The sequence below is a fragment of the Elephantulus edwardii genome, unplaced genomic scaffold, assembly GCF_000299155.1.
Source record: "Elephantulus edwardii isolate Elephantulus edwardi_28Jun2011 unplaced genomic scaffold, EleEdw1.0 scaffold00028, whole genome shotgun sequence".
NCBI classification, from domain to species: domain Eukaryota; kingdom Metazoa; phylum Chordata; class Mammalia; order Macroscelidea; family Macroscelididae; genus Elephantulus; species Elephantulus edwardii.
In genome coordinates, this window is record NW_006399778.1 from 2885416 (window position 1) to 2907921 (window position 22506).

General features: G+C 49.5%; 1 protein-coding gene across 4 annotated transcripts in view; it reads right to left on the reverse strand.

Annotated features, from left to right (window-relative positions):
* The window catches only part of RPS6KA1 (ribosomal protein S6 kinase, 90kDa, polypeptide 1), a 43264-nt gene that overhangs the window by 12223 nt on the left and 8535 nt on the right, over positions 1–22506 (reverse strand). The window contains exons 1-16 of one of the 4 annotated variants that reach the window (XM_006883479.1): positions 16110–16287; positions 15195–15311; positions 14948–15029; positions 11725–11805; positions 11471–11550; positions 10249–10355; positions 8793–8830; positions 8342–8484; positions 7907–7977; positions 7518–7606; positions 6522–6586; positions 6152–6254; positions 4472–4602; positions 3285–3410; positions 2983–3072; positions 2489–2647 (exon numbers count right to left, since the gene is read on the reverse strand). In XM_006883479.1, coding sequence (XP_006883541.1) covers positions 2489–2647; positions 2983–3072; positions 3285–3410; positions 4472–4602; positions 6152–6254; positions 6522–6586; positions 7518–7606; positions 7907–7977; positions 8342–8484; positions 8793–8830; positions 10249–10355; positions 11471–11550; positions 11725–11805; positions 14948–15029; positions 15195–15311; positions 16110–16244 — 1617 coding nt within the window. In that variant the 5' untranslated portion in view covers positions 16245–16287. Of the gene's footprint in view, positions 1–2488; positions 2648–2982; positions 3073–3284; positions 3411–4471; positions 4603–6151; positions 6255–6521; positions 6587–7517; positions 7607–7906; positions 7978–8341; positions 8485–8792; positions 8831–10248; positions 10356–11470; positions 11551–11724; positions 11806–14947; positions 15030–15194; positions 15312–16109; positions 16288–18226; positions 18287–22506 lie in introns of those variants that run through there. The other 3 variants (XM_006883481.1, XM_006883480.1, XM_006883482.1) reach the window with 3 other exon arrangements.

Sequence of the window (22506 nt, forward strand, 5' to 3'; positions counted from 1 at the left end):
CTTGCCTCCAAGGAGCTGCCCGGTTTAACCCTTTCCAGGATGAATCTGTTTGTTTTCCTAGCAGTCCATGGTACCCTCAATACAATACTATATTAAATGTGTAGGCTTGGAGGGGTGCTAATATAAACCAAGGGTAAAAACATTTTGAAGACAATGGAGAATGTGGGTCTATAGTTGACAATAAGTAATGGTTAATTTTGTTAGTTGTTATGAAAGAAAATGTTTACCTTTTAGAAAGTTGCAGACAAATGATATAATGTCTGAGACATGCTTTAAAATGTTTCAGTTATAGACATGTACAGACCAACTGGCATATGCAATCTCCCTTCAAATGCATCAGCAAAATAAAAAATATTTATATATATATATATATATATAGAGAGAGAGAGAGAGAGAGAGAGAGAGACAGACAGACAGACGTGGTAAATGAGGGAGACTATTAAGATTTGATGAATCCAGAAGATTGTACTATTAGCTTTTCTGTAGGTTTGAACTTTCTCTTCAGCAAAAAGTGGGGGAAAGTCTTAACTCAGCAATAACAAACGTGGGGAGGAGGAGAGGAAGAATGAAACAACTATGCTCAAAATCTTGACAATTTTCAAATCTGGGTGACAGGTACAGGGTATCCATTATACTATTCTTGATGGTTTTACAGGTATTTAAAATTTTCAATAAGAAAATATTCTGAGAGGAATCCATGGCACTACTATGGTCCTCATTACCCCCTTAATGTCTGTGTGGCATTTACAAGACTGCATGCACCAGGATCTCCCAGGCTCAGAGCCTCACTTTATACAACCACCCTGTGAGGTGGCAGCTCTTGTTATTCTGAGTTTGCCAATGAGGAACTGGCTCAGAGAGAGATAACAACCTCACACAGCTGGACGAAAAAGTTAGGACGTGGATACAGGTACTTGGATTCTATACCCTATATTCTTTTTCATTCTTCACTAAAAAAAAAAATCATATATATATAGTGAAAATAAAAACAACAAAACATACCAAACTGATAATTTCTACATGTGTAAGCCAGTGATACTGACTAACCGTTTTCAAGTTATGCTACAATTCCTAGTATTGCTTTCAAAATTACTCCACCACCATTAAACATAAATTCAATGCTTGGGGATTGAAATGAAAGTTTCCCATTTCCAACTCCATTCCACCCCCTTCTTCCCCCCAACCCCAGTAACCACTAGTCATTTTTGGTTTCTATATGTTTGCTTTTTCCCCCCCATAAATGAGATCATACAGTATTTGTCCTTTTGTGACTAACTTCATTCGGCATGATGCTTGGAAGGTTCATCCATGCTGTGGCATGTATCAGTCAGGGCTTGCATTCTTAACCCCTACACTGTCTGACTAAAAGAGCTTAAGACATGTCCTCATACAGAGAGAAATGTGTCCTAACCACCTGTTTGTGGTTTAAATACAGATATACCTCAGCAATATGAAGGGTTTGGTTCCAGACCATAGCAATAAAGCTGCTATGGTAACAAAATGAGTCACACGAGATTTAGCTCTTAGTGCATATAAAAGGTTATGATTGCCTATGCTGTAGTCTATTAAATGTGCAACAGCATTATGAAAAAGTTTTAGATATTGTAAGAATGACCAACATGTGACACAGAGACACAAAGTGAGCACATGTTATTGGGAGAAAACAGTGCTGACAGAGCTGCTTAATATAGGATTGCCACAAATCTTCAATTTACATAACAATAAAAAAATTTAAAAGGCAGTATTTGCGAAGCACATTAAAACGAGGTATGCCAGTACACTGTAAATAAAGGACATCTCTACCTCCTTTCAGTGCTCCTGGCTTTGGTCCAAGGGTGTCCAGTACTTACTTGCCTTGTATAATAAGGGTCAAGTTCCACTGCTTAGCCCTACACATCTTCAAAAGCAACTGCTGTGCTTCCAGCAGCTCTTCCACTGCCCCAGTGAGTGGTAGAAGCTACAGTCCAATTCACCTCCTGCAAGTCCTTCTCTGTCACTCTGAGTTACTTTGTCACTCTCCAGCTCAAAAACCACCACAGCTCCCTCTCCCAAATGCCATGGAGCCTGGCATTCTGGCTCCACACCTCCTGTGCTGTGTGATCTTGGGTAAGTAACCTCATCTCTCTGAGCCTGTCTTGTTATCTGAAAAGGTGGGGCCAATAAAGCATTTTCTCATGGAATTGTTATGAAAATCAAGTGACAGAAAGGAGAAAGGTGCCCAGAATATAGAGTTATTACTTAATACACATTCTATTCCACTCTTTGGCCTCATTCATCCTTCCTCCTTCATTTCTTCTCTCTCCCTTCCTTCCAACCGTCCATCCACTCACACAAGTGCCTATCTGCTCACCTATTCGCCCTTCTATTCACTCATCTAGCCCCACGTGTTTGGCTGGGGACTCCTGCTGCCTTTACCAGCCCCTACTTCTCATGTTCACTGATGGAATAATCCCTGGCAGTGCCAGCTTTGTCACTGGTGCAGACTTACCCCCTGTGAGTGCAAATACTCCACAGTCTTGCTGATGGTGTGTAGGACGAAGCTAGCTTCCCTCTCTGAGAAGAATTTTTGTCGAAGGATCTTGTCCAGCAGCTCCCCGCCTCGCATCAGCTCTGTCACCAGATACACTTGCTTGCCGTCGTCATAAACCTGTCAGAGACATCACAGTCAGGCTCCCTGCAGAGCCAGACCCGGGCCCTGAGCTCACCTGCCCAGAATGCTGAGGCCACGGGTACACGTTCTGGTCTGTGCTTTAGTAACCCTGGCAGAGGTTTTCCTTCCTGGTTAGGGGATGCTGACACTGGCACTGGCCCCGCTAAAGACTCAGTCTGAGCTGAAAGGTCCTTGAAGGAAGAACAAGGACTCTCCTGCCCCTTCCCATGAGCTCTGAGGAGGATCTGGGGTACAGGGAATGGAGTCCTGAGACAAAATCCGAGGTGACGGAGGGCCCAGTCCCCACCTGGGACACAAAGACCTGCACTCACATCTTTTAAGGTGATGATGTTGGGGTGCTGTCCATACCGCAAAAGAATCTCAATCTCTTCTGAGGGGTCCCGCTTGCTCTTGTCAATGACCTGAGACAAAGGGAGTGCATGCGGCAGTGGCAGGGCAGACTCCAAAGTGCTCCCCTACCATGAAGTCTGCGCTGCAGGGCCACAAGGCCTTGGCTGCACACTTTACACCCATCCACACAGTGAGCCTTGGGCCCCCACCATCCCCACTAAAGTAGCTGGCTAGACTGGCTTCACCACCAGCCCCACAAGTGGCACATGCTGGGAAGGCTCACCTTGACAGCATACTCCATGTTGGTGGCCTTGTGCACACAGCGGTTGCACACAGAGTAGGAGCCCACACCAATCGTCTCTTTCACCACATAGCCATCACTAAACACCAGGTTCTTCCCATGGAGTTGCTGCAGGAGACCAAGCCTGGAGGTTGATGCCCCATTCTGTAATGCCAGGGGTCCTCGCTCCCAGCACCCAAGGTCTTGGCATAGTGGAAACGGGCAGATAAAAGCCAGGAGGCCTGGCTGTGTGACCTTAGGCAAGAATCAACCCCTCTGAGCCTCAGCTTTCTGTCCTATATATGGGGCAACCTCACTGCCTCACAGCCAGCCTGGGTTGCCACCTGTGGTGATGGGTTCTGGTAACAAAGCCACAAAGGATGGAGTCCAGGCTTGGGAGGGACACAGCAGCTCTGAGGTAGGTCCCAGCTCTACCACTTACTATGGCCCTGTCTGAGTTGCTCCCTCCTTTTAGGGAGTCACTGCCCACTTCACAGGGTGTCTCCAGATTCTGAGGCATTAAAAAAGCTAATGTTTATATATGGGCCTAGTGTATGTCACACCCTCTTCTAGGTACTTTTCATGAGTGGTCTCACATCTATGCCTGGTTTGGACAGCCCTGATTTAGATCTTCTATCCCAGGGGCCATCTGGTTTGACATCTGTCATAGTCAAAGACAATTTGGAGAACAAACCAGACAGCCATTTGAACTTTACACATATTAACTCATGAATTCCTTACAACAACTCCATGGAGAAAGGCTCTATTATCCCCATTTTACAGATGAGAAAAAAATGAAGCACTGAGATAGTAAGTGGCTCATCCAGAGTCCTCTATCTGGCAAGATTTGCCCCCATGGACCAGGTCCACAGTCTTCATTTTTGTCTCTCATTTCAAGTTTACCCAGGGAGTGGTCAAAGTATATAAGTGGGGACAAATGTGAGGAGACACAAGCCCCCTACCACTCCTGGCCCCTGCCATTTGCCTAGGCCCCACAATGCCCCTGGATCCATGCTAGCTTTATATCCACGTGATTATCTAGTCATCAGAATCATTGTATGAGGTAGACACTCTTGTCAGCTGTTTTAAAATCAGGGAAATGGGCTCAGAGAGGTTGGAGCATCTACTGGTCCCACAGGTGGTGGCTTCTCAGTAGGACACAACAGCTGAGTGGCGCCCTGGCCCCTCACCTGTACCACTGAGTGCAGCGGTGCCTGCATGCTCCGAAGCTTGCCGTCGTCCTCCATCAAGCCGGTGGCCACAAAGCTGAAGCCACGGAACAGCTGATGGGCACCTGCACTGGGAGGGATGCCCGGGGAGTCTGCAGGGAAGGGAAAGAGATGGGAGCATGAGAGGATGTTCTGTGCCAAAGGCAGTCCAGTAAAGAGCTGTGGGGGGACCTTGGGCAAGGCCTGTCTGTACAATAAGCCAGTCCAGCGCTGACACACTAGCACGTGACACTCTCACATCTGGCTCCCACTCAAGCCCAAACACTGCTGGAGCCTCCTCTCTGGCCACCTCACCACAAGTGAACTGTCCCTTCAGATCCATCCTCTGTGGAGCAGCCAAAAGGATGGTTCCAACCACAAATCTGTCCACACTTGTTGGGGCAGTCAAGGTCCTTGTGATTTGGCCCCTGCTGACCTCTCAGAACTTGCTTCCTGCCCCCATCTCAGCTACCTTGACTTCTCAGTTCCTTTCAGGAAGGAGTCACTGAGGCACACTGCACATGCTGTTCCTATTAACTAGATAATAGTCCACCTAGCTGCCAACGCAAAGGCATGCAGTTCAAATCCACCAGCTGCTCCACAGAAGAAGGATAGGCAGTCTCCTCCTATGTGAGTTACTGCTTCTGAAAACCACTGGAGGGTCAGCTATGGGTCAGTTCCAACTCAATGGTACTCAGCAACAACAAAGTCCATCCCCCATGGCTCAGCAGATATCTGTCCCCTGAGAAGCCTTTCCATCAGAGGCCGCTCCTCTGCCCCTCTCCTCTCTGGAGTTAGTTCCACGGTGGATCCTTGTTCTCATTGGCACTGTTCTCATGCTCTACTAATGCACTGCAGCCCGGGGCCATAGGAAGGCAGGTCTAGATCTGTCCCTTTCCCCACCTATCTCCTCACACCTGGCACACAGGAACGTGCATATCTTACATAAATGAATAAGGATGAGACAGACTGCTTGAGCACTGCTGAGCTCCCTGTAACCCAAGATGTGCAAGTGACACTGTGCAAGACACTCTGAAACAGCACAGCATCTGACAAAATCTGCCGCTCCCTGAACTGACACCAAAGCCAGTTTAAAAAGTTAGGATTTACCAAGCTCCTCTTCACTGGCTTCACACAACAACTTCAGGAAATGAGCAACACTGTGGCTATACCTATAGTCCAGATGAGGCCATTGTGGCCCAGGAGTCAGACCAGCCAATGCCCTTTCCTACGCTTGTCTCTGACTTTTGGACACTGTCACCTCTGCCCTCCAGACTGCCAGACTCTCTTCACCACGTGGTTTTGCTGGGTCAGATTCTTTAGCCCTGACGTGTGAGCCTGATATGTTTGGTCTTCCCAGTGGGTTGAAGGATGCCCAGGGCAGGGGTCCTGATTTTTCTATTATGGCCTCACCCACTCACTCACCCCTACTCCCTCACTCGGACTCTGACACAAAGAGGCTCACACAGCCCCAGAGTGGGAAAGTCTGGCAGAGAGACCAGGACAAAGAGTAGAGTCCCACAGAGCTAGAATCTCACCCGCCTGCTGCCCACACACCTGGGTCTGCCAGTCTCTTTACCAGCCCTGCATCCCAAGGTGCCCCAGATGCCCTGCCTTCCCCTGTACCAGCCCCAGACAAACAAATCCAGATAAGGGACACACCCCTTGGCGTGCGAGATGTGAACTCCGTGTCAAAGTAGAAAGTGTCATCGGGTTGAGCTACAGCTGGCTTAAATGGTGGCTTGATCTCGCGACGGTATAGCTTCTGCAAGGCAGGAGATTTCAGGTCACCTTGGGCCCCTGACAGCCTGCCAGGAGCCCATGCAGGAGGAAGTAAAAGATCAAGAGCACAGGCTACAATGCCCAGCAGACAAAGGCATACACTGTGCCCTCTAGGAGGCCAGCTCTTGACTCCAGGGCCATTCTGTCACATACTGCACCAGTAGCCAAAGCTCTAATTAGCAAAACACCCCTCTCATCAACATGCTTGATCCCACTGAAGCCCTGGTCAGTGGCGCAGGGACACACTCACGTTCCAGTCAATGGTGGAGTAGAAGACGTGCCGCTTGATCTCCTCTGCACCATCAGGGCCGGAGCCTGAAAGAGTTTGCATGAGGGGCGTGCTCACTGACAGCTCTCAGACGCCACACTGCCTGCCAAGTGGCCTCAAGGTGGGCTTTTGCTGAGGAAGGAAGGGACTGCCCACCCTAAACCCACTGCCCAAGCACTGTTACCTCGCCCAGAGTAGCTGGACAATTTTTCTAAAGCCACACAGTCAGGACAGAGGCTAGACTTTTCCTGGGATTGCCAGAGATTTCTCCATACCTCACCCAACCCCACAGCCTTATCACGGTTCCTTCTGCCCCATCACACTTGTAACCATAATACAAGCTCTCACTCTATTCAATCTCAGGGACCTGGACTAGGCCTTACAAATCAAGTCACAGGCAAGGTGAACCCAGGATCCAAAGGAGTCAGTAGCTAGTAAGCACCTGTGAAATGCTAGGCACATTCACTAGTTTCTTATTATCGACACAGCCCTGTGAGCGTGCTCAGGACCAGCATCTCCAATTGAAACACAGAGGTTAAGGATGAGGGAGGGGAGTCCCTGGCCTTCAATGACATTCATTCAGAAACTCAAGTGAGTGAGTTCGTAAGTGGTATTCACTCAGCTGACACATATTTCTGGAGGGCCTACTGTGTGCCAGCCAGTGGGCCACAACTGGGACCTGGGCCTCCTGACTCCTGAGCTCACTGCATTTCTCTTGCACGTTTGGCAGAGAAGCTGTGTGGGGGCCTCTGTCCTTGTCCCCAGGGGCAGGAGGGATGACTCAGTTCCTGCCTTCCCCCACACACAGGTCACCCCCCCAACTCCACACACGGAGCCAGAAAGCAGGGTGGCCAGTGGCATTGTCTACCCACACAAAGGACAACGGCCCCTTTCAGCCCCAGATGCGGCCCCATGGCTGAGCCTGCAGCTGTACCCTACTGCTCACCACGTCACCTCCCTTGAGCTGGGGCTGCTTACCGAGCCGGTTGGCAGGATTCCGCTTGAACAAGGCCCGCAGGAGGCTCTGGGCTTCAGTGCTCAGAAACTGGGGCATGCCTAGCTTCGCCCTGAAACAGCCGTGGATCATATGAGGGTTGAGCCCCGCCTCAGAAGCCCCATCTCCCCTCCATCTCTGTCCAGGTCTAGTCTCCAGCTCAATCCAGACAAAGATCTACTAACTCACCTCCCAAAACTTCAGGAATCCCCACCCACAGGTCTGGTGGAAGAAAAGGGGGCCCTGAAAAGCATGATGATAAACCCAGAGGAGGTTTCACTAATGAAGTGACCTGAGGCAGGTGTAAGGTACGGCCCTATCCTAACTGGGGTGGAAAGGAGACCTCGAGGTGTCAGGGAAGGCTGGTGCTTACTTCAGAATCATTGTCATGGTCTCCTTCCGGTCCTTCCCCTGGAAGGGCAGGGAGCCCGTCAGCATCTCAAACTGTCAAAGATAAGGATCTATTCAGGCTCCTGTCCCTGCTGCTCAGTTGTTGGCTGCCTTTCTTGTAAGGTCATTTTGCTCCATTTCTAGGTTTCTTGCTGGCCTTCTGGAGAAAGAGCTCACCCAGAGCTAAAGATGTATCTGTCCTGCTACCTCTGCCAACCTAGACCAGAAGGAGCAGCACCAGGGGTCCCAGGCTGACGAACAGGCCAGTCTCAGGTCAAGGGCATACTAGGTGGAGCCAGGCATGGGTGTGAGAGGAGAGGGGAGTGCCTGAGAGATCAGCAACTCCCTCACTGTACTTATGTGGGTAAACTGAGACTCAAGGCTGATCTGGAACCTTCATCTCTGTCCACATGCTCACCATCAACACCCCATAGGACCACCAGTCTGCACTGTGGGTGTGGCCCTGACGGTTGACGACCTCAGGGGCCATGTACTCTACTGTCCCGCAGAAGGAGTAGGCCTTCTTCTCATGGTCAATGGCCTCCTTGCTCAGGCCAAAGTCTGTCAAGGAAAGCAAGAGGATACATCTTCAGGGATCGCTGCCAGATATCATCCACCCCACTCCCAGCACCAGAGGCATGAGGACATCATCCATGACAATCAGGAGGCTCAGGTACAGAGAGGTTAGGCAACTTGCCCAAGGATACACAGAAAGCCAGGCTGTGCCAAGTCTGGGGCCTGGGCTTGTAACCACTTTCCAGTTTCCGGCATAGCCTCTCAGAGGGAAAAATACCTTGCTCTCTGCCCAGGTTTACCAGAGTCCATTCTGCCCTCCCTCTGGGACCCAAGGACAGCTGGCTTCTGCTCACCAGTTAGTTTAATGTGGCCCTCTTCATCCAAAAGGATGCTGCAATGGAGATGAGAGTTAGGAATCGTAGCTGCAGCCCTTCAGCAGGTTCTGGCGACACCACTGGGGCTGTGTAGGCACAGAAGGTGCCTGTCCAGATCTATCTCATGAGCACGGGGAGTTGGGAGCAGCCCCACCTTGTTGTAAGACTACATAATCAATGCCATTGTTATATGCCTTCAAGTTGGAACAAACTTATAACGAACCCTCCAGTGGGTTTTCAGGGGCAGCAAATCACATGAGAAAAGATTGTTCATCTTCCTCCCACAGAGCCACTGGCAGATTTGAACTGCATGCCTTTGGGATAGCAGCACAACTCCTTACTGCCAAGCCACCAGAGCTCCCTATGAAATCACTAATGATGTTATTATCAAGTGTTTTGCAAGTGTCTTTGAAATGACAATATAAGATAGGTACTAATATGGTCCAATTTTAACAACAAGAAAACTAAGGTTCAGGGAAGCGACGTAACTCCTCACAGTCCTAAGAGTGATTAGGATTTTAATTCAAGTCTGCTTAACTCCAACGTCAGATCTCATTCCACCTGGGAGCTCCTGGCTCCCAAGCTTTCATCTAAGAGTGTTTATATGTTATCAACACCTATATTCATAGCAGTGTTACTCACAATAGGAAGAAAATTAAAATAGTCCCAAACCCCATCAATAAACAAATGGACTGGGAAATTGTGATACATTCACAGTGGAAAACTATGCAGCACTAAGGAACAATGATTTCATAAAATAGCCTATTGACATGAGAGAGTCTAGAGAACATTATGCTGAGTGAAATAACTCAGCCACATAAGGACAAATACAACATAAGACCACTATTGTGAAAACAGGAGGATAACTGAGCAAGGGATGTATAAATGTTCAAAAGTGGAACGAGAAAGGGAGAAGGAGGGTGAGAAAAAGAGGAGGGGAGAAAATCACTGGGATAGCAGAGGTTACCAGGTACATGGGGGTAAAGGAATAAGAAAGATTCAATGGGGACTTGAAGAGAAGGGTGATGATAGGCATAGATCAATATGACTGTATAAAACCAATATACAGAAAACAGTGTAGATGACTATATACAAATTTTTTAAATATATAAATATTTTTTAAAAGGGTATTCAGATATTAAGGAAAAAATATAGAGAGGGTCATATTTAACCAAAGAAGTGAACCTTAATGGTAGATTTTTTTTAAATCCAGATGTCACACTGGAGTACCACGATAGGACTAGTGATTAGGAGCCACATCCCCCGAGGTGAGCCTGCTGCCACCACTCTCTTCTATCTATCCACCTATTGAGCACCCCAAAAGCAGGGGACACTCTTGGAAAGAGTCACAGCCACCTCCATCAGAGCAGCCTGGCTGAGAAGAGGCCCCAGGTTCTGCCTTTGCAATCCCCAGGGTTGATAGGGACTCACTCACTTCTCAGGCTTGAGGTCTCTATAGATGATGCCAAGACTGTGCAGGTGGTCCAGGCCCAAAGCCAGCTCAGCCAGGTAGAATTTCACATCCTCCTCTGTGAACATAACCTGTGGGAGGCAGGAGAGGGCTTCAGATGAGACCACCATTTTCCTCAGGAGATACATTATGTAGTCAGCTGCTTGAGGGAGGGCCCTTGGGAGCCCAGTGCTATATCTCCTCCTCTTTACAAAAGGGTTCTGAAGAATAAAATGATTCATATATAAGTCATCCACTGTGACACTGTTTGGAATAGCAAAATGACAACAGCCCAACAGGCCAGTAGTAGAAGACTAGAATAAACTGTCTCTCTCCTACATAACCATAAATTAGAACTTCCTATTTGTTCTGATATGGAATGTTCTCCAATATACACACTGTCAAGGAGGGGAAAACAAAACAAGGTATAGAGCAATATACACAGAATGACACTTTTTTATGCAAGAATGTGTAGGTCAGAATTCAGAACATATATCAGATTTGTTTGTATTTGCCAAATAAACATGGGAAGGTTAAACAAGAATCTAATAAAACTGTTTACCTAGGCAGGAAGGGTACAGAGGGCTGAGATAGAAGCAAGAATTCTCAGTGAGTACTTTTCTTTTGAATCACATAACTATATCACCTATTCAAGTATTAAAAGAAATTTTGAAACTTGAAAGAAAAAAATCCTGGCTTTCTTTAATGTTTGAGTGTATTAAGGGTCTCATTTTTATATTAGACTCAAACCCCTTTATATTATTTCAAAATTCCTTTGGTAAACACACAAGACAACAATGTTAAAGTTTCAGGGAGCTCTGGTAGCTTAGTGATCAGGAACTGCACTGTCAATGCAAAGAATGTTAAAACTTCTAGCTTTCTAGATGGAATTGGACTTCTCCCTCATTCTCACGTTCCTGCCCAGGACAGTATGGGAAAATGGATGGGGAAAGATGCTAGTGCCCTTGGCTTCCAGGGCAGTACCAGAATCCCAGGCATGACCCTCCACAGTCCATTGTGAGAGAACTCTCAAAGGCTGTGCCAAGGTTCTGTCTCAAGGTTGGTGGTACTTCTGGGGTAATGGGCTGCTAGGCAAACCTAGGTGGTAGTAGATCCCAGTCATATTGCGTTGGGTCCTGGGAGGGGGGAGGTCTTATTCTCCCTGCAGCTCCATCCTAGACTCCTCTGGCAGTGGGATTCAGCTCACCTCCTTAGACAGCCGTGTGAAGAGGTCCCCACCACGCAGGAAGTCCAGAATGAGATAAAGCTTGCCCTCGGTCTGGAAAGCTGGGAAGAGGGGAAAAGACAATGGTAGAGCCAGCCAGGCCCTAGGACCTACTCCCCTTTCTGCCCTCCCTGCTCTCTTGGCCTGATAGCAACAAGGTATAAGGAAGGCAACAGCCCAGAGGCAAGGGTGAAGCCTGGTGGGCAGGGTGGGCAGCTGGGGGTCTGTGGTCTTACCATAGTGCAGCTTTACTACAAATGGGTGGTTGACGTCAGCTAGGATGTCTCTCTCCATCTTGGTCCGGAGGCGGTCACGCACTGGTCAGAGAAAGAGTCATGCCAGAGGTCTCTTAATAGCCTAGCCCCCCAAGACAGCTACTCTTCAAAGTCTGGCTAAGAAGAGTCTGCCTTCCCACTTGTACCTCTAGCCCTGGCTCAAGGTGCACCTTCACCAGGGCTTTGAAGTTGCTTTGGGGACATTTTATAATCAGGTTTCTCCCCTCTTGCTCAATCTGTTTCTGGCTGCTCACCCTGCTCCTGGCCCCCTGCCCATCTCTTTAGTCTTTTTTCCCACCACACCCCAACAGGGCCGTTCAACCCAGCTAGTCCTAACTAGGTCCCCTCTCAAATCCCTAGGCTTCTGCCTCTGAAGCGCTCCCTGGGAAACCATACCTAACTCTCTTTTCTGACTTAACAATTCTCAAATTCCTGTCTACAGGCTGCAAAAGCCACCTGGAAAGTTGTGTGCTGTAGTGGGTCTACTGTTCAAAATGGATTTCCTACACCATTGCCTTTGACTTTGCCACATGGCTGGGTGGAAACATGCAAATAGGATGTGTTAGTCTATCTTCAAGAGGACTGGCTAGTTACCCCACTCTCCCAGGTTTAAATTGAGCACATTCAGCAGCAGAAATTTGGAAATCTCACTACTAACAGGCAACAGAGAATACAGTATGTTGAACCCTTGGGGCCAGATTCCTGCACCATTAAGACCAGGGCCTACAAGGAAGCAACTGCAGCTGCAGTCAAGAACCAGACACACAACATAAGACAGAGGTGACCTAGGACTGCTGTTCAGAATCAGGGGTCCAAGTTTGTTGGAGGACTGGGGGGAAGATGCCAGACTGGGTAGAGCACTTTGTAACATTGGCCTAAAACCACAAGGCTGAAGCCTGAAAGGCCTGTGAACATGTTTCAGAAGCTGTCCTGGCTGAGAAACTGTACCTGACTGCCAACCTGAGTTGTACCCTGTTAACTTCCCTAGTAAACTCCATAATCATGAGTATGGTTCTCTGGAGTCTGTGGAGCTATTGCAATGGATTTCAGACCCAATAGAGCAACTGGACTGGTATTAGATTTAGTGGAAGTAGGTTCAGGAGGTCTGGCATCCTAGTGGTAAGGAAATGCATTGCCAACCTGAAGGCATGCAGTTCGAATCTAACAGCTGCTCTGTGGGAGAAAGATGGGCAATCTCTTCCCATGCAATTGTACTGTCTCTGAAAACCTACTGACTGAAGGGTCAGCTATTTGTTGGGCGGTAGAGTGCATGTCTGACCTCAAAGGAATTGTTTTGTACTGTGGATGCTCTTGATGGGGACAGGAGTTAGTAGAGGTCAGATATGGCTGTCCCCATGCCACCTTCAACTTTTTTTAGAAGTTGGTTAGAAATACAGAGTTCCTGGGAAACCCTATGCACAACAGCTCTGAATTCTGTCCTATCCTAAACCAATCTCACTGTCGGTAATACATCCACCCCTACTACCCCAGTCACTGGGTCCACCCATCTCATTTAGGGTCTTCCTCCTCCAAAATGCCTTTCTTAATCTCCCAAGCTTGGTCAAGGCCTCTAGTGCTTCCCCTTTGAAGTACTTTCACCTTCTATTCTCATTTTTGTTTCCTTCACAACACATGGCAGGGACCATTCTGCTGTTGACTATACTACCCACTGTTTCCCAAATGAATCTTGCATTTTTCTGCCTCTGCACTTCTGCTCAGGCTGTTTCTCCTTCCCTGAGTACACTTCCTCTATCATTTTCTGTCTGGAGAACTCCTAAATTGCCCTTCAAAGAATAATGTAAATGATTACTCCTTAGGTGTACCCAGACCTCTGAGCCTTCCTTCTCCAGAGTGCAGTCCACCCTCCTCTGGGCATCCCCACCCACCTAGATATGTACCCTGTTGTCATAGCACTGTCTGCACCCACCCAGTGTATAGATGGCCTCTACTCTCTCAGCCAGGGCGACTTTCCTATCAAGACCAAGTTTTATCGTTCCCTTTCCCTGTGGCTCACGATTCCTCCTAGAGAATGACTTCCATTCCTAACCTAGGCTGGCCCAGGGCCACCAATGCTACAATTACCCTACAGAGATAGCTCTTTATTGGCCACATGACCCATAATATCCCTGAGGCCTCCTCTTGTCCCCACTTCACCTGGTCTTGGCTGCACTGATTCCCAAGACAATCAAAGAGTCAATATTGAAAGTTTTCTACCAACCATCCATATACGTCTCCTGTCGTTAGTATGTTAGACCCTGGCTCATGCTCCCTCTAAATTTCTTTTTTTTTTTAAACTTTATTTTATTTTATTATTATTTTGTGTGTTTGTACTGTCAAATCGGATCTGACTGGTACAGGAGGAGATTGCCCCTCCTTCTCCAGCAGAGCATCTGGTGGATTCAAATTACATACCTTTGGGATTGCAGTGCAGCTTCTTGCCACTAGGCCACCAGAGCTCCCTTAAATTTATTATTATTATTATTATTAATTATTATTATTATTATTATTAGTGTGTGTGTGTGTGTGTGCCATCAAATTGGACTTGACCGGTACAGGAGGAGATTGTCCCTCCTCCAGCATGGCATCTGGTGGATTAGAACTGTGCTCCTTTGGGATTGTAGTGCAGCTTCCTGCCACTAGGCCACCAGAGTTTCCTGCTCCCTCTAAATTTCTGTGCCATCTACTTCCTCAGCCCTGTCTTGGTCTTGCCTTCTCCTCCCTGGTCCAGCTGCCTCCTTGGGTTCCTGCCTCTTTTCTCATGCCTCTTTCCACCCTAAGCCAATGAAGGCCATAGTGATATCCTCAGACTTTGTGTCATGAAGCAACTAAACACCTCTGCCCACCTTGCCTGATCCCTCATATATGAGGGCTCCTTCCCTCACCACAATGCACTGTCTGGTTCCACTGCCTTCTTCCCAGACAGACATTCATCTAGAAGGTGAGCACTTGCCTTCAGGAAAGCAGGTGGAGGGGTACAATCAATGCCTTGAAATTATTTCTCCTAAGCAGGTCTTGTCTTCCCCATCAGGTAGGGTAGGATGAGGGGCAGCAGGCCAGTTTCTCCCCATTCAGACTCGGTGCTACTAAGAATAGAGCTATCTTCCTCATCAGACCCAGGGCCCTTGAATACTGGGCTGTCTCCATAAGCCCTGTGCCCAGACTTGAGAAGCTGCTCCCCACTCACCTTTCAGTGTTGCTTTCTTCAGCACTTTCATAGCATACAAATGTCCGCTATCAGGTCGGGTGACCTTCCGCACCAGGAAGACCTGGGAGGGCAGTGGAGGAAAAGCCCATCAACTCTTACTCCCAATTTCTTGAACCTCAAGATGACCCCTCACCACTTTAACCAGAAGTAACTCCCCACACATGAGGCCCTGAAATGTGAGGCCTCACTTCCCACCTCTGCTACCAGCTGCAGGCTAAGAACTCACTTTGCCAAAGGATCCCTGGCCCAGAACCTTAAGGAGCTCAAAATGGGATGGGTCAGCCTTCTCAGAACCAGCCTTGACGTGGTGCGTGATGGAGATTTCTTTGAGAACACCCTCATCCTGGTGGAGAAAGATAATAAGTGGATATGGCAGGTCCTCTCTGAGGCAATTTGGGGCACATCTTCAAACCCCAGTCCACTCCCACCAGATGACCACACAGCTCTCCTAGCAAGGCCAGTCTTCAGTTCATCAATACAGAATAGGTCAGGGCAGGTCAAACCACCAAAGCGCTCCTTTTCTCTTGCTGCTCTGATCCAGGATGCCCAAGAATGGACCAGAAGAACTTCTCCAACCCCAGGCTCTGGCTGAGGCCCAGAGATCTCCCTCTAGGCCCTCCCTGGGAGGCTCCCCTCCCCCTGCTGCAAAGGTTTTTGGTTTTACCACAATAGGAAGTAGGGTTTGTTCTCATACTGGGGAGTAGAGCCGAGCCTTTGTTCCTGATTAGGGTGGTAAATGGGGGGATTCCTTTGATCAGGATAGAGGAGAGATACACAAATACCTAAGAGTAATCTGGGACTCTCCCACTTTCCCATCAACCCAGTAACCAACAACCTAGGAAATTGGGAATTAAGATCAGATTCAGTACCCTCCCTCTTAAGCTTCTCCCATACAAGCCTATGAGAAGTACCATGCTAGGTCCTGGCTGTTCTAGGACTGCTCTGCCCACCTTCCAATCCATCAACAAGAGACAAGAAGTGTCTCCTTACGTCCCCAAGAAGCAACTCTGAACAGGGTCAGACAATCCAACATGACCAGAGGAGGGCTAAAACAGCCCAAATCTGACGGCCCAAACTGGCTGCCCCAGCACCTGCCAGCAGAGCCATAGTCAGGCCAGGATCAGACACCGGGCACACTCACCGAGTCCCGCCGGGGGCCAGAGCCAGGGCCCGGGGCAGGCAGTGAGATCTGGCTCATCCTGGACCGCTGCTTCCTGGGCAGCCAGGGGAGCAGGCCCCAAAGCCGCAGACGGGGCGGCTTGGGATCCTGCTCCATCCGCCCGGCAGGGCTGTGGCACCATGGCAGGAGCAGGCAGCGTCCGGGGCTGCCGCGGAGGTGGCCGGGTGCAAGGCGGATGTGCAGGGTAAGGCTGGGGGCTGGGCCTGGCCCAGGACCGCCAATCACTCAGGGCCTGTGGTTTCCCAGCTCCAGGCCTACACCCTCACCACCATCCCTTCCTCACCCCCTCACCAGTGCCTGAGGACTAGCCCCCGGCCTTCCCCACAGCCTCTGTGTAGGACGTGTAGAGGGACAGCCCCATGCCAGTCCAGCTGCTGAGGAGCAGATAAGAGTCTATGAGGTGGAGGTGAAGACAGGCAGTCATGAGATGGAGGTGGAGACAGGAGCTCAATGCCACATGGAAAGAGATAAAGGAAGATACCTCATATGCAGAAGCAGGTAACCCAAGAGGTGAAGACAGATAAATACAGACAATCAACAGGGAGGGCAGGAAGGAACACATACCAACAAGGCAGAGATGGACCAGAACATTCACCCAAAAGGCAAAGACAGGGGGCTCATGCCCAACAGAAGGAGACAGGAAGAAAGAACATACCCAACAGGCAGAGGTGGACCAGGACACAGACCCAACAGGCAGAGACAGAAGGAAGTGTGTCCAGAGGCAGATGGGGACATGTGCTTAACAGGCAGAGACAGATAGGGGCATGTAGCCAAGAAGGAGAGACGGATGGGAACTCATCCCCAACAGGTAGAGGCAGATGGGGACTCATACCCAACAGGGAGATGGATAGGGACACATACTCAACAGGCAGAGGCAGATAAAGACTTGTACCCAACAGATGGGGCCAGACAGGGACTTGTACCTAAGAGGCAGAGGCAGATATAAACATGTACCCAGCAGGCAAATGTAGACAGGGACGTACACTCAACAGGCAGAGACAGAGAAGTTCCTGTAGCCAACAAGGCAGAGGCAGAAGGGGATACAAGCCCAGCAAGAAGAGACAGATGGGGACATGTAGCCAATAGGTGAAGCCAGGTGGAGACAGAGACAGAAACTCAAGAGAAGAACCTGGTGGGTAGCAGACAGGGACAGCCCACGAGTAAGAGGCCCAAGGAGACTGTCAGATGCTTAGAGCAAATGGAATATAACAGCCAGCAGACAGGTAGCAGGGTAGGGATTCTCAGGAAAAGGGGCCATGTCCAGGGCTAGAGGGCTCAACTCCGGGTTTTGTTGGTCAGCCTAGGGTGCAGAAGGTAGTGAGGTAGGGTTACCATCCCACAGGACTCAGCAGAACAGCCCAGTCAGTATACATAGCAGACTCATGCCTGGGGTTTTCATTTCCTCTGATTTTCTTCCCAGCCCAGGCTCTGTGGAGAGCCAGGACAAACAGAGTGGTCTAAGAGGCCATCTCCTCAGTTATTAAAGGTGACTCTGACCCAAAATATCCCGAGTCATTATCTCCATTTTGAGAATGAGAAACTGAGTCCCAGAGAAGGACTCACAGGCTCAAAAGAAGGCAGGCAGCAAAGCCAGCTTGAGCTCAAGTCCCTCCCCTGGTTACTGGCCTTGAGTGCCAGGAAAGGGTGGGCAGGTAAGTCAGCCAGAGCCACTTCCTGCCCACCCCAGCCCGCCCCCACCCTCAGCACCAGGGTCAGCCTGGGGACTTCCCACTGTAGGTCTTGACCCTCAGAGACACAGCCCCATCTTTAGGGGATAGGGGAGTGGGGGCCGCAGCTACAGAAAGCTGCTGGCTAATTGGATCCCTGAGTGTAAGCCCCCGGAGGAACAGGGAGGAAGTTTGGCTCAGAGAGGGGCAGGGGTAGGCCAAGGAAACACAGGACCCCCGCCCCCCGCGCCCCGTTTCCTGATTCTAAGATCTGAGCCTCCATCTCACTCATCCAATGGTGACCGAGGCAGCCACCCAGAAACCCCAGGGGATAGAGCTACCCTCAAACGGATTCCTTGCCCACAGCTGTTGTGACAGACAACGTTGGAGGCAGGCCACCTCTCTGCTCACCTTTCTGGGACAAAGGACTACATCTCTCTCAAGTCTGGGGAAGTCTGCTGGGGTCTGCATGGTGGGGCTCCAGCCAGTGGCCAGAGGGCCCCGTTACTCCCCTTATACTTCTGCTTTTTTTAGCCTTCTCAGCCCAGAAGGCAGGGTCCCTGACCCCCCTCCTTCTTACTTCCCCTCTGAGGGAGGAGGGACAGAAGATGGTCAGGATCCTTGCTGAGGACAGAATACTGCAGATCCCAAAGAGGACAGAGATGCACCCTCCTGTCTCCCCTCATCCTGAAAAGGGGGAGACAGGGACGCAGGCAGAATCACACAGAGATGATGCAGGAGCATAGTGGACAGGCTGGTATCCACCTGAGGGGTTCTGAAAAAATGGAGACAATAAGGAGACAGCCTCAAACTGCCAGGCCCAGAGCTTAGGTGCAACTCCCTAAAATACTCCTATCCCTAGCAACCTTCCCAAGGGTGGTCCCATCTGAAATGCTAGTCCACAGAGTCCCTACTCTAAGGTTCCATACTCTGAGTCCTGTCCTGAAGAAGCCTGCCAGGCCAAGGCCAGTGAATAGAGTAACAGTCCTTAGACAAGGAGTCTGGGTGTCCACTGGTGAGTCCAACACAAAAGACTGGATGGAGGAGCAGGTGGCTGTGGGACAGGAGCTGCCCAGGCCCCACCCTTTCCATGTTGCCCCACCTTCTTGCTCACACAAGGATACCCACAGGATCTCTCTCTCTCTCTCTCTCTCTCACATACACACACACACACACACACACACACACACACACACACACACACTGATAGGAAACTATTTCCACAGACATCCCCTATGTGGAAATCCACGCCCCCATGTACACACAGACTGACTTCCCCTTCCTGGCCCGTACAGGGCCTCCAACAACAGCGGCTGATGGGTGGTGTCCCCTTCGCTGACACTGCTCATTGCTACCCAGATTCCTCACATAGGGGCTTGGGACTGGGGCAGACTTGGGCACCCCAGAGCGTTCTGGTCTAGCAACAGAGGAGAGGCCAGTGCCAACTTTGTCCCCCCACCCCCAGCTCACCTCCCAGAAGCAGAGGAAGAACCTCTAAGGCCAGCAGGGAACAGGAATGGGCAACAGGAAGGAAACAGTCTTAGAAGCGCTGTCACAGAGGGGTTTTTGGAGGACTGTGTGGACTCTGGTGATGGGAGGGGGAGGTAGGCACCAGCTCACATCCCCCTGCTCCCTGCCCCTTTCTCCCCCATAGACACTTCCTCTTTATTTACTTCCTCCTATACAGAAACTTTACGAGACTGCAGCCCCCCAGCCTGATCTCTGGCCCCCAAAGGCTCCTCTGGGCCTTCCTCTTCCAGCTGCACCTCAAGTCCACCTGCCTGCCCATCCTAACTGCCACCAGCAGCCCCTTCCGCAGCTGGCAGATCTGCAGGGCCTCCCAGGCATTATGCCCTCTGGTGGAACAGATGTTCCTAGATTCATTTCCCAGCATGCCTCTGGGCAGCTGAGGTGAGATTCCTAATTTCCAGGTCTCCTTGAGAAAGGAGTTGGGTCTCAGGCATTAGGCCAAAATTAATGTGCAGTAATGATGAGAGTTGTACCTCTTATTAATTGAGCAGTTATAGCATGCTGCATTTTTTCCTTCTACCTTTGCCGCTGTGGATCCTGCTAGACCTTGTGCTTACTGCTAGCATTGGATTGAAGATCCTAGGCCTTAGTAACAAGGGATACATTATCATTCCCATTTTAAAGACAAGGACACTAGACTCAGAGACAGTGACTTGCACAAGGCCACATGGCTAGGGAGACTGCTAAGGGAAATTTCTGTCTGTTTGCTTACAAAGTTTCTGCTTTTAAGCATTTCATTATCACCCTTCCAACAAGGCCAGCCAGCCTGCCTCCCCTCTGCACATCATTCACACGTTAGCCCCTTCTCTATCTCAGTCTACAGCAGAACACCAGAAGGCACACCTTGTCCTCAGAGTCCCCTTAAAGAAATACCATTTGCTGTTGAGTCAATTCTAATTCATAGCAAACCCATGTATGTTAAGAATAGCACTGTGCTCCACAGGAATTTCAATGGCTGGTTTTTCAGAAATAAGTCTCCAGGCCTTTCTTCCAAGTGACTTTAAATGGACTCAAACCATCAGCCTTTTAGCTGGCAGCCAAACATGCTAAGCATTTGTACCACCCAGGAACTCCCCTAAAGTAAATACATTATAATAAAACACAACTGTCGTATGTCAGAACTGCAATCAAGGCGCTATGGGTGTACTGGGGAAGCATATATGAGCAAGTTCTGCAAAGACCTTCAGAGACAAGCAGGCCAATTGAGGCCTGAGGATGAGTAGGTGCTGACCAGAAGAAAACACTCCAAGTAGAAAGACCAGTTGAGGTCGAGGGGTCAGGGTGAAGGATAGGAAGCCAAGAAGAGCTCCTCTGCAGGATAACAGTTAAAAGTACAGGGTCCACTCTCAGAAAGCTGTTTCTAGAAGCAAACTGGGCCACAGAGACAAAGGGGCATTGTAAACAGAGCCTCTCCCTAGTTTAGCTGGCCAGTCTTACTGCTGTGGGATCTCCCTGGGGCAGACCACAGGGTCAGAGCCCAGCCCCAAGATCCCAGGCGCTAGGAAGGTGGGCTCAATCTGCCTTGGCCAGTCCAGGCAAAGTCCCCTCAACACCTGAGGCTGCCTGAGGCTCCCCAAAGTCCACAGTCACATCCTGCCTGAGCTCAGGCCAGGGCAGAATGAGGAATCCGGGAGGGATCAGGGTTTCATAAACAGGAAGAGAGGAGGGGAGGGGGGAGACACTCAGCTCTCAAAATAGACCTGCAAGCATTTCAAAGGGGTCCAGCTCCAGAGACAACTGAGGGAGGGGGCCCGGGGTGTCCAGTCCAACCCCCTGGAAGGTGGATGCAGCCCCAGAGTGCCTGAGGCTATCAGGTGTGCTGAAGGTGCTGAATGATCCTCAGAACTTTCAGCCTGGAGTCCACACACTATTGCTGCTAAAACCCAAATGAATAAAACAAAAAAGTACTGAATACCTACACGGTACACCAACTCTGTAGCATGCTTTCTTTTGCATGCATCAGTCTCTCCTCAGTTGGCCCTGAAAGGTGAGCTCCTGCAGGAAGAATCTGAGTCTCAGAAACACCAGTCACACACTTAATGTCACAAAGCAAACAAGAAACAGGCAGGATTTAAACTCAGGATGCCTAACTCTCAAGTCTCCCTCCCTGCCACTACTCTACCTGAAGGCCCCATCCCAGATCCTATCTGTCTTTCAAGGCCCATTAAATGCCATCTCTGCAGTGAAGGTAGTGTGATACCCCGTAGCCCACCCCAACTCTGCTTATAAGTGACTGTCTGTTGGACCATACTCAGTCCCATGCTCAGATACCCCAGGTATGTTTGTTTCATCATACTACTGTGAGGGAGGTACACTTGGAGTGCACACGCTATGTTCTAGGCCTCAGAGCCCAGTATGGGCTTGGTATGGAATGAAGGTTCTATGGGCCCAGTAGTCATGTTCTTCCCAAAAAGAGCACCATCACACAGCTCTTATCCCCAAGACTGGTAGTTTCTCTAAGAGTAGTGTGTATTGACTACATTCTGGAGTCTCCCAGTGCCACAAAAGTGTGCACTTAACGTCTGATGGACCAAAGGATAATCTGGCTAGTGGCCAGCTCCGTTCCTGAGTCTAACCACAGGCTGGGCGCCCCCTGGTGTACTGAGCCTAGAACTGAGCTCTGAGGACACTGGGGGCCTATGGTGCCACAGGGGTCCACAAGAACCAACCACTTCTCCTTTCCAGCATTCAAGGTGCCCTGAGCTAAGAGGAATAGGAGTTCTGAGGCCAAGCAAATCTGTGTTCAAGTTCTATTATCACTTGCTATGTGACCCTGGGCCTCAATTTTCTCATCTGTAAAGTGGGGATAATAATAATCTCAACCCCTGAGGAATGGTAGGTATCTGGTGATACAATGATTAAATGCTCAGCTGCTAATGGAAAGGCTGGTGGTTTGAATCCAACCAGGCCCAATAAGAGAAAGACCTAGTGATATGCTCCCATAAAGGTTACAGCCTAAAAAAACCCTATCAGGGCAGTTTAGTTCTGTCACACAGGACCCCTTTGAGTTGATACAGACTCAACAGCACCTAATAACATTAATCGCACCTCTGAGATTGTAAGAATTATATGCAGAGCTCCTGGGGCAGTGCATGGGTTAAACTTACTCTCTTCTTTAATGTAGCATTCAAGGCTCTCTATATCCCATCCATCCCTAGCCT